This window comes from Ambystoma mexicanum, chromosome 12 (assembly GCF_040938575.1).
Source record: "Ambystoma mexicanum isolate Mex_15411 chromosome 12, UKY_AmexF1_1, whole genome shotgun sequence".
In the NCBI taxonomy this organism is placed as follows: domain Eukaryota; kingdom Metazoa; phylum Chordata; class Amphibia; order Caudata; family Ambystomatidae; genus Ambystoma; species Ambystoma mexicanum.
Window position 1 is genome coordinate 987,820,923 of NC_090936.1, and position 14,122 is coordinate 987,835,044.

General features: G+C 46.7%; 1 protein-coding gene across 2 annotated transcripts in view; it reads left to right on the forward strand.

Moving 5' to 3' along the window:
* NME6 (NME/NM23 nucleoside diphosphate kinase 6) overlaps positions 1-12,680 on the forward strand; it is a 148,696-nt gene extending 136,016 nt beyond the window's left edge. For both annotated transcript variants that reach the window (XM_069629479.1, XM_069629478.1), the window contains exon 6: positions 11,218-12,680. In XM_069629479.1, coding sequence (XP_069485580.1) covers positions 11,218-11,426 — 209 coding nt within the window. In that variant the 3' untranslated portion in view covers positions 11,427-12,680. The remainder of the gene's footprint in view (positions 1-11,217) is intronic.
* The last annotated feature ends 1,442 nt before the right edge of the window (positions 12,681-14,122 follow it).

Sequence of the window (14,122 nt, forward strand, 5' to 3'; positions counted from 1 at the left end):
GGGGCAGTGGAAATGATCTCCTTCAGATCATTGAAGCTGTTAAGCATGTCTTCTGTCCATCCACGTTTATGGTCTTTTTTTCTGAAACTCCTTGAGACCCTGCAACAAGGGCCTGGTGTACTCAGCACAATCCAAAACCCATGCTCTGCAGTAGTTACACAACCCTGGACATTTCTTCATCTCTGACAGTTTTGGGCTGAGGAGTGTTGCGCACCGAGGCAGTGCGATCGGGGATCATTTTCTTCCCATGGACAGATATGAACTGGCCCAAATAGAGCACTTCCTGGGGGCAATTTTGCAGCTTTGCCTTATTTACCTTGTACCCCTTATATGCCAGCAGCTGCAGCACGGCGAAAGCCTTTCCGGCACTGCTGCTCACTGTCACTACACACCAGCAAATCGCCAACATACCAAATGATAGTGCTGGGCACTTGAATGTTCCCTAAATCAGCATGCAATATCCTGTTGAAGGTGCTGGGGGACACGCAGTACCCTTGAGGCAATCTTGTGTGCTCAAAGTGCATCCACCCCATGCATAAACGCAGTGAGGTACTGCGAATCTGGTTTAAGGGGCATTGAGAAGAAGGCATTGTTAAGGTCCACCACAGTGAAGTGGGGCTTCTCTTTAGGAATGCTGCACAGTATTGTTGCAGGGTTCGGCACTACAGGACATTCTGCCTGGACAATGTAATTTAGGGAGCAGAGGTCCTGTATCATCCTCCAACTTCCCCCTTTGGCGTTTTTAATCAGATAGGTAGCTGTGTTGCATGGGGAGGTGGAGGGCACTATTAGTCCCTGATTCAGAAGTGCCACAATGGTGTCCCGTATGCCCTCCTCTGCCTCTTTGGACAGCGGATTCTGTTTAGCTTGTGGCAACACCGCACCTGGCTTGAGTGTTATTTGGACCAGTGCCACCCCCTGCAAGAGCCCTACATCGTGGGCATTGGTTGTCCATAATATTTCTGGGACCTGCCCTAAGTCTGTTTCAGGGAAGGGGCGGCGCAACAAGGGCCATTAAGGTACACAGTATCTTTCGATATTGCACCATGACGTCACTGGATACAAATTGCTAGCACAATCTCTCCATCGTCGACTCGATCCTCAAACAATTCTTCATCTGTCACCTCTGTGACGGGCACCGTTGGGTCAATGCACAGTACAGTACACCACTCGCACCCATCTGAGTCTGTGTCCACCACAACAACCCTTTTAGCTGACACAACCAGGCCCTGTAAATCCAATGAAAGTATTGTTCCTGCCACAAGCTCTGCAGTCAGCACGGGTCAGAAGATTAAATCTGATGGTACCTGCAAATGCACCTTACCAATCTGGGGCATCAAGCAGTATGCTTATCCCATACACAACCATGTCCGGGCCCACAGTTATGCCGTGAACCACCACCTCCCCTCCTCTGGCCTGTATGATGACCATTGCCCTTAAGGCGCACATGCCTTGGGTGGTACATACCACCCTGTGGTCCGTAAAGGAGATGGTCAAGTTCAGCTTGTTCAACAAATCCTGTCCCAACAAATTTATCGGGGAGGCCTCTGAGTACACCAAGTGTGCACGCACCATTTTTCCTCCTATTTTGATAGCTATCTCTTCTGTGTAGGGAAATGTTGCAACAGCCCCAGATAATCCTTGCATGTTGAGAGTTTTACCTGATAGTGGGAGTTTTCCCTCACTGATGTATGATTTGGTTGCACTGTGTCGACCATATTGATGATTTGCTTATTACCAATCTCAGTGCCCACCAAGGGTTCCTCGTCGGGGTGGGTAGTCCTGTACAGAATTGGGCACGCAAGAGCTTTCTGTGGACTGTCCTAATCAGAGTATGTATTGGTACATGGGAACGTGAACAGGTTTCCTCCCATGACGCTGACCCCTCGGTAAGGTACTACCATTCCATTTGGCACTGCATTGGATCTGGACATTTGACCTCCGTACAAGGCATTCTGCTGGGCTGTTTGTGGTTGTGCGTTAGGTGGTGCTTGTGCCTGAATGTGTGGGGGTTTTGGTGGTAACTGGGTGTATGCCTGATGTGTTTCATAGGGTATGAAGGTGAACATGAACATTGGGGGTGGGAAGGTACATGGCTGTGGCGGGGCAGGAGCAGGTTGATTGTATGGGTTGTTGTTAGGCAGAAACCTGTGCAGTTCCCTCTGGGGCCACTGCATAAGATTTAGGACTACAGGTGTTTGGCAGTAAACCCAATTGGTAGCAGTCTGTACCACCCAGATTTACCTGGTAGCTGTGGCTGAGCAGTCAGACTTCCCTCAAGACGAGTTAGGCCATATTTGGAGTATACAAGATAGGGCAATTTACACAGTAGAACAAGCAGACACGGATCAGAGCTTGGGTGTAAAGATATATAATTATTTATTTAAAAACACATCTATGGAAAACACACTGGCACTAATATGGCAAACAACTTCAATCACAGTTACTATATCAATCCCATAACAATATTTCGACAAGTCTAGGTTCAACGACACCACTTATTTGCAGACAGAGGTGAATGCTTTAACCTAGATGGCACTCTAGTATTCGTTAGAAAGGGAGAGAAAAAGGCGGGGTATGAAACCAACTCAATACCAACACTTTTACGAAACAAATGCAAGGCGAGCAAGGCAGGGTCTACTGTAAATCACAAAGTTCAGAGGCAAGGCCCACTCGGAGAGAGGCAAGGCTGTATGTCCCAAAAGTATCACAGTGGAAATGCACTTCAAGTCTTTGTAGCAAAATGTCACAGCAAGGTTGGACCAGTTTAGAACAAACGTTTAAGAAGGTCTGGAGGCGACCCAATGGAGAGGTAAGGATTTAAGACACCTCGCGCTAACCGTTTCAAGGGAAGCCAGGCGGACACAGTACCTTGCAAGTGACGAGACAGCTCCGGCGGGGGCAGTTGTTCCTGGTGGTGGATGCAAGTCGGGGCTTTGCCAGAAGATGAGATGATCTTGTCGTCGACGAAAGTTGATGGTCGTTGCACCACCAGGGAAGAGAACAGCCGCGGAGTGCTCCGTCACAAGGCACCACCTTTTGGTCTCGGTACAGTGGTCAGTGGCTATCCGGTTGCCGGGGTGCTCAGCACGGGCAATTCGACCACTTGACGTCCTGGAAGCAAAGAAAAAGCAAGGGACTGGTTGTTCCCACCAGTCAGGGGAAGAAGGCTCTCCAGCAGGGAGATCTCCTCTGTAGTTGGAAAGTGGTGAGTCAGTTCAGCAGGGCTCCACCGGAGGTGTCGTCGTTGCAGGTCGGCTCAGCTTTACCTTCGTCGGATTCTTAGGTCCTGTGGCGACATCTGAACATCCAGTCCCAAAAGCCCTGCTTTTATGCAGAAAACCCCCATTCATTCAGCCTAGCTGTCAATAAAACATGCTAATTGGTGAGCGGGGCGGCTCACCACTCGGGCCAATCACACAAGAGTGCGACTTGAGTTGGCAAGGCAACTCAGTCCAGGGTGCCTAAACCCCTTCCCACACCCCCTGTGGTACCCAGACAGAATGGCACCACTCTGGAGGGCTTCTGTGCAGAAGCCCGCCAAAAGTGGAACAAAGGGCTCAACCTTTGGTTTCGGTGTTGCAGAGGCGAACACATACACCATTTTAAAAACCGAGTTCTGGCAGAAAATACCAACGGGTGGATTTATTTAAGACAAATAAACCAGCGGTATGTTAGAGACTAATGTGAAAAAGTATTAGCCTCCAACAATGGGAAGAATCCCATAGGAATATATTTGCGGTCGAATATAAAAAGTAGTATCCACTGCCACCAGCCAAAACTCGACGAGGGGGACGGGACAGTGCCCCTCGAACAACAGACCCAGGGGTGATCGAATTACCCCTACCAGTACGTCCACAATAGGATGGTTTGTACTAGTTCTGTTAGTAAATTTAGGTCTAGTAAAACCAATGGTGACTTTACATGCCCTGGGAGACAGTAGTCAGTCCCAGGGTATGGAGTCTATGGCGGGGATCCTCTAGGACACCCCAGTGTTACGGCACGGAGGGTGCGGTGTAACACACATAGCAAAACACATGAGGCCCTATGGAGTAAAAGACCCCATAGCCCATAGAACACATTGACATTCAAAGAAATCAACCACATTCATGTCCAAGAGTGGGAGGAAAAGAGTCCCACTCTTGGCAGGATGAAAAAAACAAACTCCAGAAATCCAGCAAAGCTGCTGGGGGACTCACTAGGTTAGGAAATTCAGCCTAAACAGAGAATTCTCCCTAACAGTTGTACCCCGCTCCCTGGTTGCTTCTACACTCCTTTGCAAAATGTCCCCACTTCCCACAGTTCCAACACTCCAACAATCCCATACTACCCCTCACTCCCATCCCCCCAAACCCCTGTCTGCCCCCTTGTAACTCTCTTCTTCCCCGCTGCTGACCTTCTTGGTGCCATTTAGAATACTGATGCTGAGGTCCGCCGCCCCACTGCCCCTGTCCTCCACCTGGCCAGAACACTGCTATCCTCCCATCTGCATGTGCGGGAGCCTTCTCCGCGGAGTCTATCTCTGTATTTGCCGTTACCGCCCCTTCAAGTGCTATTTTAGCCAATTCTTTCTGCACTAGTTTTGCTACCTTAACCTTCAGTCTTTGAGCCGTTTCCTTTTCTCGTTCGTTAATCCTTTTACAAGGATGTAGAACTATGGTCTAGATTTCGGCCCATCCCTTCGCCTCCACACCCACCACCTTGTTGAGCGCTTTATGAACTTCCTTGGGTAATCCCCTCTTAATAACAAAATAGAAAAGAGGAACAGACCGGTCCCATTGTTCACCCGTCTCGGCTCTCCACATCTCATGCCCTTTTAAAATGTATTGAGAGGAATGTTCATCATTTCCCATAGTGTACTGCATTATGGACTGAAAGTCTGGTGTGTCCAGGTAGGCCAGCCACAGTGCCTCCCACACTTGCACTCTAATATTGTTGAAAGGGGCCCCATCGTGTGCATCGTCATCTAACTTCACTCCTGGGTACCCTGCCTTGGCCCACATGTCCCCGCCTGATCTCCCACAATTGCAACAAGTAAACTTGTCATGTCTCCCTCCACCAAGGGAATTCCCACTGTCTGCTTTTCAAAGGCATATATCCACTTCCCAGCCCCAGTAGTGAGGGGCGGGAGAGTTTTGATCAAATTATTCTTGTCCACCTGTGCCCACGGCACATCATTCTCCCTCCCAGGCCCCTTGGGCCATAACAGCAATTGCGTGCCCACTCCTCGCCTTGCTTTCTGTCCATCACTTCCCCTTTTCCTTGCCACTGCTACCCATCCGAATCTGCTACTCAATCGTGGTCCCCACAGGCGCTCTACTCTGGGTGATATCTCTGGCACCTCCCGGGCGTCCCCTTCTTCATCCTCGAATTCATCCACAGTATCCCATTCTCCTTCCCATAGTCTCTGTTCGCATCCCTGTTTGATCTCACTGTCCCATAGCCTACACTTTCTGCTCCACGATTGCCACCGCTCCCTCTCTCGGCATGCACATCATTTATTTCAGTGCTATCCAATCTAAGCAAAATATCTCCAGCACTCCACTCATCCAGTCCACACCCATGTTTGCTCTCCCCTTCCTTCACTACCCTCAGACAGGCCAACTCTGCTTGTGTTGCCTCTAAGGCCTCCTTCTGCGATGTATTCTCCCATGGTGTAATACTGTTCTGTGGGGGAGGGGTGGTGGCAGGCATGGGCACCTATGTTGGGTTGGTCTGTCCTGTGGATGGGTGGGCACTTCCTCTGGTACTGTTGCTGTCACTATATTTGAGGTGGAACTATCTTCGTGCTGGGGCATACACTTGGCAGTGTCTTCTATATCCTCTACCATTTTCCACAAATCTAAAATCTCTTTTCATTTCTGGAGTTGTTTACCTTTATATTTAGCAGTTAGTATGTTCATGTGCTCGAATATCTGTTATCCAGCCAGGGATGGGGCATCCCCCCTTGGGTCTGTCACCCTCTGCTTGTGATGCATCTCTATCCTCTCCCTCTACAATGGCAATGCACCATACATATGAGGGGCCAGCTTCATTTTCCTTGCTCCCAAATGCCCTCCCCACAACCCTTCGAAACAAGACATCTCACCTAGTATTCTGCAAATCTCTCAAAACTGAGATTTTCAATTAGCTTACCTAGTACTTTCTGCCCACTCACTCCTTCGTCCCGTAGGTCTCCTGCCTTCTCTGGCTTTCTGTTGTTACCTGAACCATTTTGCCTGTATCTCTGCACCCATTGCCATTTCTTTGTCAATGTAACGGTCACCTGTCTGGCATCAGGTTCAATGTAACTAGGAACCACAGACAGGTGCTCATGTCTTTTTCTTTGTAACAAAGTTAGCACTGCTGTAACAGTGCCACAATGCCACATGGCCGGTTTGTGCGCTTTATAAATGTAAAAAATATGCTCCAAAGGAGTCATTACCCTCATGCTGACAATCGTTTGGTTACCAAAACACTTTGTTATGCATTGCACAAAATGCTATTATAGCTGTCACTACCAGTCTCTCATACCCACTTCCCAGTCACCCCCTGTCCATGGCCCCTCCCTTACACACACACTCTCCATCTTCAGACCCAATCACCCACACCACTCCCACAGGCCCCCCTCTTGGCCTTCACCTACCACACGATAATAATCGAACACAGATAAATTACAAACTAAAACAACAAGCCAAAATAACAACCACTACCTTGACTCTTCCCCCCCACCCGAGGTCACAGGAACCAAGCTCACTAATTATACAGAGCTCTTACTTTTTTACCTCACTTTATCACAACAACAATATGGTGCCACCTTCTCCCCTTCCTTAGAAAAAATACAAAAAAATGCCACATGGCCTTCCACGCTCTCCCCACTCACTCTTACCCCCATTGTTGTCGCTCGCATGAGGTACTTAAATCTGCGTGTTCACCTGAGCTCCTGGTATTCACCAAGTTGAGCGGAAAATAAATTGGTTGAATGACAGACTTGATTGAAGATTTGATCGAATACGATAATTGCAATCAAATCTCCCATTCGAACAGCATTATGGTGAACCCGGGGGTGGGTGGTGTCTCCCGCACCCTTGTTCACTATAATGCCAGCAGGGGCTGCGGGGGTGTCCCCAGCACCTGACCGCTGAAAGATTTAAAAAAGAAAAAGGGACGCTGCAGCGTCAAATCCAACCCACGTTTGAGGAACGGATCCGACACTGCAGTGGTGCAGGAGGCGCGTGGAGGCGGCAGGGAGAAAAAGGTAAGTAGAGGAAGAGGGTGGGGTGTTTGGATTCTGGCGTCATTTGGGATGTTTGCGAAAGTGAAGAGATTTGCGGCGATATTGACTACGGTCAATTCTGCTACGAATCTTTAAACTTTGGTCAAACAACCCAAATCCAAACTCCTCTGTCACAGGGTCCCAATACCAGCCTGCATCCTGCTATTAACCGCGCCCCGCATCAAAGAGCAGACAGGAATTCTCTTAAAATGGCTCCTGTGCACCACTGCGGGTTGCACGCTTGGGACTGGTCACTGCAGGTGGGCGCGGCCCCTCCAGAGATGCGGCGTGGAAGCCTTTACAGAGGTCACTGGGATCACGTTGGGGTCACCCAAAATGTAGAGAAACCTCTCAATGCTCACACCAGAAAAAATGCAACCCACTCGGGGGGGGGGGGGGGGGCGAAACGGCAGCATGCCTCTTGCCAGAAGAACAAGATTTTATTTCCACAAAAATAAAGATGCGCCAGCAAAGCACTCTGCTGCTATGGAACATTATGGCTAAATTCCGCATGAGCCACACTAGGGGATTCTATGGGAATGGGGATTAACAAAATTACCAGCTCCTGACTTTCCGGCCGCCGGACATGTAATAGACGGGTGGCACCGGGAAGTCAGGCGCCGGTAATGGTTTACGGGTCCGGTGGTAACCTGCCGGTAGCACCGGCAGGGTTACAGCTGGACCCGTAATGAGGCCCGTTGTATCCAACAGGCTACAGCTCGATTCCAGACACGTCAGCACACGTCCAAAGCTCCCCATTCTTGTTTTACCCCTCCCGGCACCTCGCAGCACAAATCACGTGACCTATGGTGAAGGTAACCAGTCCCTGCTTTCTAATATTTTCTGATCAATTGGGGGGTCTAAAAGTTTCATGGTCAGTGATCTGTGACTGGCTGGTACTTAGGAATGGTGGGGGTCTTGGGACGTGGGCATCTGGGCGTTATTACTTGGAGCTTGAATGGGGAAGATCAGAGGTTTGTGTCCTCCTTCTCGTGGGATTGCTTTTCACAAAGAGCTCTCAAAGCCCTTGTGGCCTTGCAGAGCGCATTCTTTCTGCCATACGAATGCTGGCAACATCAGACAATGAAGGGTCTATGAATCTCTCCAGCTCTGGCTTTTCTCACCAGTGCCCAAACTACAACCTATTCTCGCCTGCATACACTTATTGCCAAGTGTGTAGCTCGGGCCTGTGGCCCTGGCTGCAGCGCAAAACTAGGCCTCGATTTCAATATGGCTCCTACTATCCAAGATTGCATTTGATTGCCAATGTAATCTAAAGCCATAGTACGCACCGCCCTCCCCATACTATAGCTAGCCCCTCTCGACACCCCCTTGTCCCCCTATAGCCTCCACAAACCCCTACTGCACACTTCCAGGCCTCTGCCTTATCCAAAACCGCTTCGGGGATGAGTGTCCCTTCCCAATAAAGGTATTAACATAACATCTCGGCAACAGCCACCTAGCCTGTTTAGTTGCTATTGCAACAGTCTACTATAGGATCATCTGCTTCCATCTTCAATTCCTGCACCCCGCCAAAAAGTGTTGGCTTGCTCACGCCCCCAAATGAGGCTCCCTTCCTATTTTGAAGTGAGCAACACTTGGTAATTTTGCAAGATGCATGTTAATATGCCATCAAGCCTGAACCCAGCAGGAGGAGTCAGAAATCCTGCCACACCCATTGATTTAGAGGAATATGGCACTAAATCCAAATGTTTTCTTTTTCATTTTTGGTCGTCCCATGCAAATACTTTGTAGAATCTCATCAAATTATACTTCTGACCCCTTTTGTTCAAGGACAACGGGTGTAATTACGCCCTCTGCCCCCGTGTAGCTCCTGTTTGTATATTATTGAACACACAAGTTTTTTTAGGACTTGAGCCCTGTTCATTTTGTTAGCATTTATTTCAAGGCTAGCAACATTTCTCTCGCTGTCTCAGGATTCACCAGGTAGATAGGCTCTATTGCACTATGAGGCAATCCTGCAGTAGATGCAACCTGTCCGGTCTGCCCATGGCCCAATCCCTGCCCAGCCCTGATATGACATGCTTCTTGGAGTTGATTTCTTTTGGTAGTCAAAGTAATCCTGATCTGTAGCTACTGAAATAAAAGCAAATTGCTAGTTTGGACAACATGGCCAAATATACACACAAAAATAAAAACAATGGTGAAACTTCTGAAAAAACAGCAGTTGGCTTCAGTTAGCAAAACACAATCGCCATGTTTTGCAATCCATTCCAGATGGTACTTTCAACCTAAAGTTTCAAAAATACTTTTTGGCAATTATTTTATTTCTACAAATTGCATCTGAGATGTGTTCAAGTGCCTGAATTGCAGACTGGTCTCAAATCCCTGCTTCGCCACTTGACCAAACTGTGTTTTATCTGGCAAATACTTATATCTCACTATGCCTTATCTGCCAGAATCAGTAGCCTCTACAAGGTGTACAGCCCACACTGTCTGCTACTTTAAAATAAAGCCTCGCTCCTGATATTGCCACATAGGTAAATGGTAACAGTGACGTATACTGTACGTCACATTGTATTTGTCTCCTGCCTTACTCACTACAACGTGTTTTTAATGTAACTTCCCATGATACCTTTGTGTATTAAAGGCTCCATCTGTGATATCATTTTCTGCAACATCACTGGTATCACCATTTATTCAAATAAGGGGGCACGCGCACGGCCCAGAGGCCCCGCAAACCCTAAGGCCATCCCTGTTCACTGAGTCTCACTTTTAGCACCCTGTCTCTCTCTTTCCTGCCCCCATCACCATCTGTTCACTGAGACTCGGGGACTCTCATGACTCCAGTGCTTTCTGGCCACCTTCTGTCCATCAGATTACAGGAACTTTGTCTGAATACTCCGTTTCTCTCTGCTTGTTCCTCCCAGCCCTCCGTGTTACTGCGTTAATTCACTGCAAATAGCATTCATGAGTTCCTCCCTCATAATACCACTCTCTGACCCTCACAAGGTCAACTTCACAGGGAGATTTCAGCGAGGTAACGTTGTTCAGCAGGTCTCCAGGCTGCAACCCAAAAGATAGGCTGCATATTCCACTGACCTCCCCTGAACAGTCTGTCTCCGTCTTTGTTCCGCTTCATTTTCTGTGCGGTGCCGAGATGCAGAGCCAGTCAGTTTTCTTTGCTCCGACCTTGACACTTAGACACGTGACACACCTTTGCCTGCATCTTGGTAGCATGACTGCCAACAAGCAGTGGAACAAACAGGATGTGTGTAGTGGTTCGAGGACTTGTGTAGGGGATGGGACCAATGCAGGTTAGGAAACGGAGTGAAGGATCTTTTTTTCTTTTTTTTTCTTTTCTGGAAGACTGACTGAATGTTGCGAAGACCTCATTTTGGGTGACTGTGACCAAGGAAAGTGATTTGGGTGGGGGGTTAGGGGGAAATGAAGTTCTCTGTTAAGAGCTGAGAGCTAGCACGGGTGTGATATATGAGAGTATCGGATTAAGAAAGAAGTCTCTTTATACCTGGATGAGTGTGCCAGGCTAGACTGCTAGCATTGAGGCTCTCTGAACAAAATGGTAGGAGCACGGTGTATTCGTTTGTTCGCTCTGAATAGAGTTGTTAAAGTTGAAGGTGCCTGGCTGGCGAGTCTTGGCGCCGATCATCTCGGAGGAGATGGTGGTGGAAGTGATGATGTGTTTTGTATGCGTCCAGCACAGAGGAGATTGTAGAAGAGGTATTCTCCTGGGGATTGACGCTGCATTTAAGGCGAGGGCATGTGTGATGGGTTTTTTTGAAGTTTCCATTCACTTAAGTGGGTGGGTGTACTTGGGTCTTACAAAACTAAACCTTGTAAGGGGCGCGGTTCTGACTGGTAATATGTATATATGGTATTTCTGAAGTGCAACCCTAGCTGAGAAGCAAGTGAGTGCGATCTGTAGGGGAATAACTGATGATCCTGTTGTCATGCATGTCTCCTCTCTTCCTCCCTCACAGACTCCCCGGAGTCCGCCAGCAGAGAAATGGCCTTCTTCTTCCCAGAGTTTAACGAAAGCTGCTGGTATGAACAGGAGGAGCCTTATTTCCGCTCAGGACCTGTACTGTATGACCAGAAAAGGCTTATTCACATGCTGTGCCAAGAAAAGGACTTATACCCACCCCATGGTTGCATGAAGGAACAGCCAGAGCCAGAGATGGGTTCATAACATGGCACTGAAATGCAGCCTTGGCTCTTGGATCTGTGATGTCATCAGTCTTTTGAAGGAGTCATGTGACAACAGACGTGTTTTACTCGAGCTACTGTTTTTTTTGCAGGAATATTTCCATATGGTCCATGGGACGCTTCTGTTCCACTGCATGCGAAGAAAATGTGGTAACTTGAATTCCACTGCTTTGCATATTGATACCCTATTCTCGCCAGCAGCCACTGCATCACTGTTCAATGTTTCTGTAAACTTGTACTAGCAAGAGTGGAACGTCCCTGTGCGCCATCCAGAATCATTGGAAACAATATCTTTGAATGAGACTGCAGAAAGAATTGATTTGAAGATCTGTTATGGTCTGTTTATTTCATGATGCATTTCTGAAGGCACTTAAGCAAAAACAAGAACGTTATTTACACAACTACGTTATTGTAGTCAAGAACGCTATCCAACATTGCTACCATATTAGACACACCTATGTATCACAACAATCAGAGTTTTACAGTATATTACAATTGGACTATGGTGGTGGTTCATATGTGCCACCTTAGGATTGGGAGTGTGGAACTGGACTGTCACCAGGTCTCCTGATCTTTGCTTTCGGCCACAAGTAAAATCCTAGAACTCAGGGAGGATGTCATCCTTGTCGTAGCATTGCCTTAGAGTGGCTACCATCATTTACAGAGCTCGTTCAGTTCTTATGGTCCAAAGTCCATACCTTGAACTTTTTTGCTACATCTGGAGGCAATTTAGATTCCAGTTTGGAGCATCCAGGAGCCACCCTCCTGAGGTGAGTCAACTGTCCAACATCGCATTGCATCCCGTTCAACCTGATTTCACCTACGATCAAGATCTGAACACAGTCCAGCTAATGCTTCTTTCCTCATTCTGATAATTCATATAAATGATCAGTGAGAATAACATATATGTACTAGGTATGTGGGCGTTGTTATTGGGAGATTTGATGTTGAGTGGGAGTTCTATCAGTGAATACATGTTTTGCGTATACTGAACAGTTATTATACAAGGTGTGGCACATTTAAGTGCACCACCACATAGGCTGGTTATAGCTGAAGTGCTTTTATAAATGCGTCTTGGATTGTATCAACAAGAAAAGCTCATTAGATGAGTTGCACTGGACTCTTTGTATTCATGGGCATTATAAACCTTCAGAATGTGTTTTTTTTGTGTGTGACCTACCTGACGGAATACTGACTTGAACAGTGCTAAATAATAAAAAAAAAATGTTATTCAGGGCTGCAATGTCACTAGAGTTATTTTCCACTTTGACTTCCAGTCCATGAGCAACTATGTACTTTTGCTTCCTCTTCTGAATATGTGTTAGGAGATATGATTCCAAGTTACAGTGTTCGATGGTGTCTTTTGGCTTCCCTTTTGTTCTGACTCCCAGTTCCAGCATCCAGTGCCTTCCTTTGCCTCCACTTTCCCAACAGGCTTCCAGGAATTCTGACTCCAGCATATAGCCTTTCTCTTTAATGACTCCTTCTTAATGTACTTTAGGAGCTCACACTCCAAGTTCCAGCATACATTCCTCTTCCATGTCACTTTCTTAATAGGTCCACCAGTGCTGCTGCTGACAGACCCTTCTCCCTCTTGATTCCATTTTGTTTCAGGTGGCCGTGCCTAGTCCTAATCACCTATTTGCCAGTCCGGGAGAACAGACTCCTGAGCTGGTATTCCAAAGTACCTTCTGGTGTGTACTTCATCACATTTCATTTATGGGAGGTAAAATGTGCCAAACTACAGCTGGTTGAGTGGATACCTAGAGTCTACTGAAGAGGTATCCCAGGAGGTCCGACATGGCATTCTCCTTGAAGAGAAGTGGGTTGGTGCCTCAGTTGTTCAATGTTGAACCCAGAGATTCAAGTTTTGTCTTTACCTCATTGTAAAAGTGTAGCTCAAGCAGCAAGCACTATATAAACAAGCATTGGCAATGCCAACAGTTTGTATCAGCTGCAAAATGGTCCGAGCACCTGGACATCTAATGGCAGAGCCTAGCAAATGCTTTACACTTATACACAAGCCAAAACTGCTGGCTTTGCCAATGCTTGTTTTTAACAGGACTTAAGTAAAAGACACGCATAGTGCTTATGAATTGAGTTACTGAAGCCAGACATGGTTAAGACATTTTTATTACACCGGTAGCATGTTTACAACTACTTTCAAATTTTTGTTTTATTAGTGTTATAGTTCAACATAGAACTTTTCACTTTTTACAAACAATATACAGCTGAAAACAGTATTGCAAAGTGTTAAGAGTCGATAGTAAAAGTACTATTTCATATTAATCAATGTTATACAAATGAGTGAAGCTACATAATATTATTATTACTTAAAATGGATACAAAACCCAGATCAAATTTTCATTATAATAAAAACAAGTTAATCTATCCAGTGATATTAGGCCATAAACACAGTCCCTTACCCCTTTGCTCTTATTCTTTAGTATCCTCCAGGAACAAATCTTTTAAAAATCGCAGTGCCGCAAGTCTCCATGCATTTGATTTATTAATGAGAATATATTGCCTGGGGAAATTATTCTAAAATCCTGTTTAGTAAATATTTAAAATGTAAATCACGCCGATGGGTTAAAGAATGACACTGTAACAGTAGCAATGATAAATTGTCTCAATAGTTCTCTCTTCATTGCAAAATCTAAAAATCTGTGAAGAATGTTC